This window comes from Limulus polyphemus, unplaced genomic scaffold (genome assembly GCF_000517525.1).
Source record: "Limulus polyphemus unplaced genomic scaffold, Limulus_polyphemus-2.1.2 Scaffold2749, whole genome shotgun sequence".
In the NCBI taxonomy this organism is placed as follows: domain Eukaryota; kingdom Metazoa; phylum Arthropoda; class Merostomata; order Xiphosura; family Limulidae; genus Limulus; species Limulus polyphemus.
Window position 1 is genome coordinate 69,660 of NW_013668359.1, and position 1,393 is coordinate 71,052.

Sequence of the window (1,393 nt, forward strand, 5' to 3'; positions counted from 1 at the left end):
CAACTTACCTTCTGCACAACAAGAACACAAACAACCTTGAATGAATCTACTATAGACGTAATGTAGTTTCTATCCAACTTACCTTCTGCACAAGAAGAACACAAACAACCTTGAATGAATCTACTATAGACGTAATGTAGTTTCTATCCAACTTACCTTCTGCACGACAAGAACATATAACACTTGTTAGCGCACAGAGAATTGATGTTGTTACTATGGTATACGGCGTTTCGAAAACACCCATCAGTGAACGTAGATGAGTGAAGCACTTATGATGGAAGAGTGACCTAAAACGAAAAAAAAAGAGTTATGTGACTGGCTATAATAGTGCACGTGCAAATGTTATCATTCTTTTATATTATGTCAACGGAATACTGAATATGATGTAATTGATTATATTAGTTTTAAGAAATAAATCAATATTTAACAGAATTTTTGATACTTCAATAGACAAGATAGTCTTATAGGCTTGTGTAATTACTCTAACAGGGTGCTTTGGATTCAAGACATGATTGAAGGTTATTTTCTGCATTCTTTCTGCCCATATTTAGGATACACATTGAGAGATTCGTAGTTGGTCCCCGAGTTCAATCATTAAATATCCTGAGGGAGAAAGAAGAAAACACATAGCTGTTCTTTTTTCTTAGAAAATGACTTGTTTTTTTTTCCTCACGCGACACGAGTCACCTAGTATGATAAATCAAAGATTATGGAAGTCTTCAGTGTTAGCGAAGATCTTTTGTCAATTTCAGCTCGTAGTTAGTTCGGTGTATGTTCAGATAAGTAATGCTTTTACTAAATCTGATCTATAATCCCAAATCTTTCACACACCAATGGAGTTCGTGTTTAATATTTGTTTAGACGGTTACATTACCTTGATTTTATCCAGTGTGTTTGGTTTAGACGGTTACTTTACCTGATTTTATCTAGTGTGTCTGGTTTAGACGGTTACTTTACCTGATTTTATCTAGTGTGTCTGGTTTGGACGGTTACATTACCTGATTTTATCTAGTGTGTCTGGTTTGGGCGGTTACATTACCTGATTTTATCTAGTGTGTCTGGTTTAGACGGTTACGTTACCTGATTTTATCTAGTGTATCTTGTTTAGACGGTTACATTACCTGATTTTATCCAGTGTGTTTGGTTTAGACGGTTACTTTACCTGATTTTATCTAGTGTGTCTGGATTGGACGGTTACATTACCTGATTTTATCTAGTGTGTCTGGTTTGGGCGGTTACATTACCTGATTTTATCTAGTGTTTCTGGTTTAGACGGTTACATTACCTGATTTTATCTAGTGTGTCTGGTTTGGACGGTTACTTTACCTGACTTTATCTAGTGTGTCTAGTTTGGACGGTTACTTTACCTGATTTTATCTAGTGTGTCTGGTTT

General features: G+C 35.5%; 1 protein-coding gene across 3 annotated transcripts in view; it reads right to left on the reverse strand.

Moving 5' to 3' along the window:
• Positions 1-1,393, reverse strand: part of LOC106467809 (nephrin-like) — a 102,935-nt gene that overhangs the window by 46,732 nt on the left and 54,810 nt on the right. For all 3 annotated transcript variants that reach the window (XM_022396005.1, XM_022396004.1, XM_022396006.1), the window contains exon 2: positions 157-287. In XM_022396005.1, coding sequence (XP_022251713.1) covers positions 157-244 — 88 coding nt within the window. In that variant the 5' untranslated portion in view covers positions 245-287. The remainder of the gene's footprint in view (positions 1-156; positions 288-1,393) is intronic.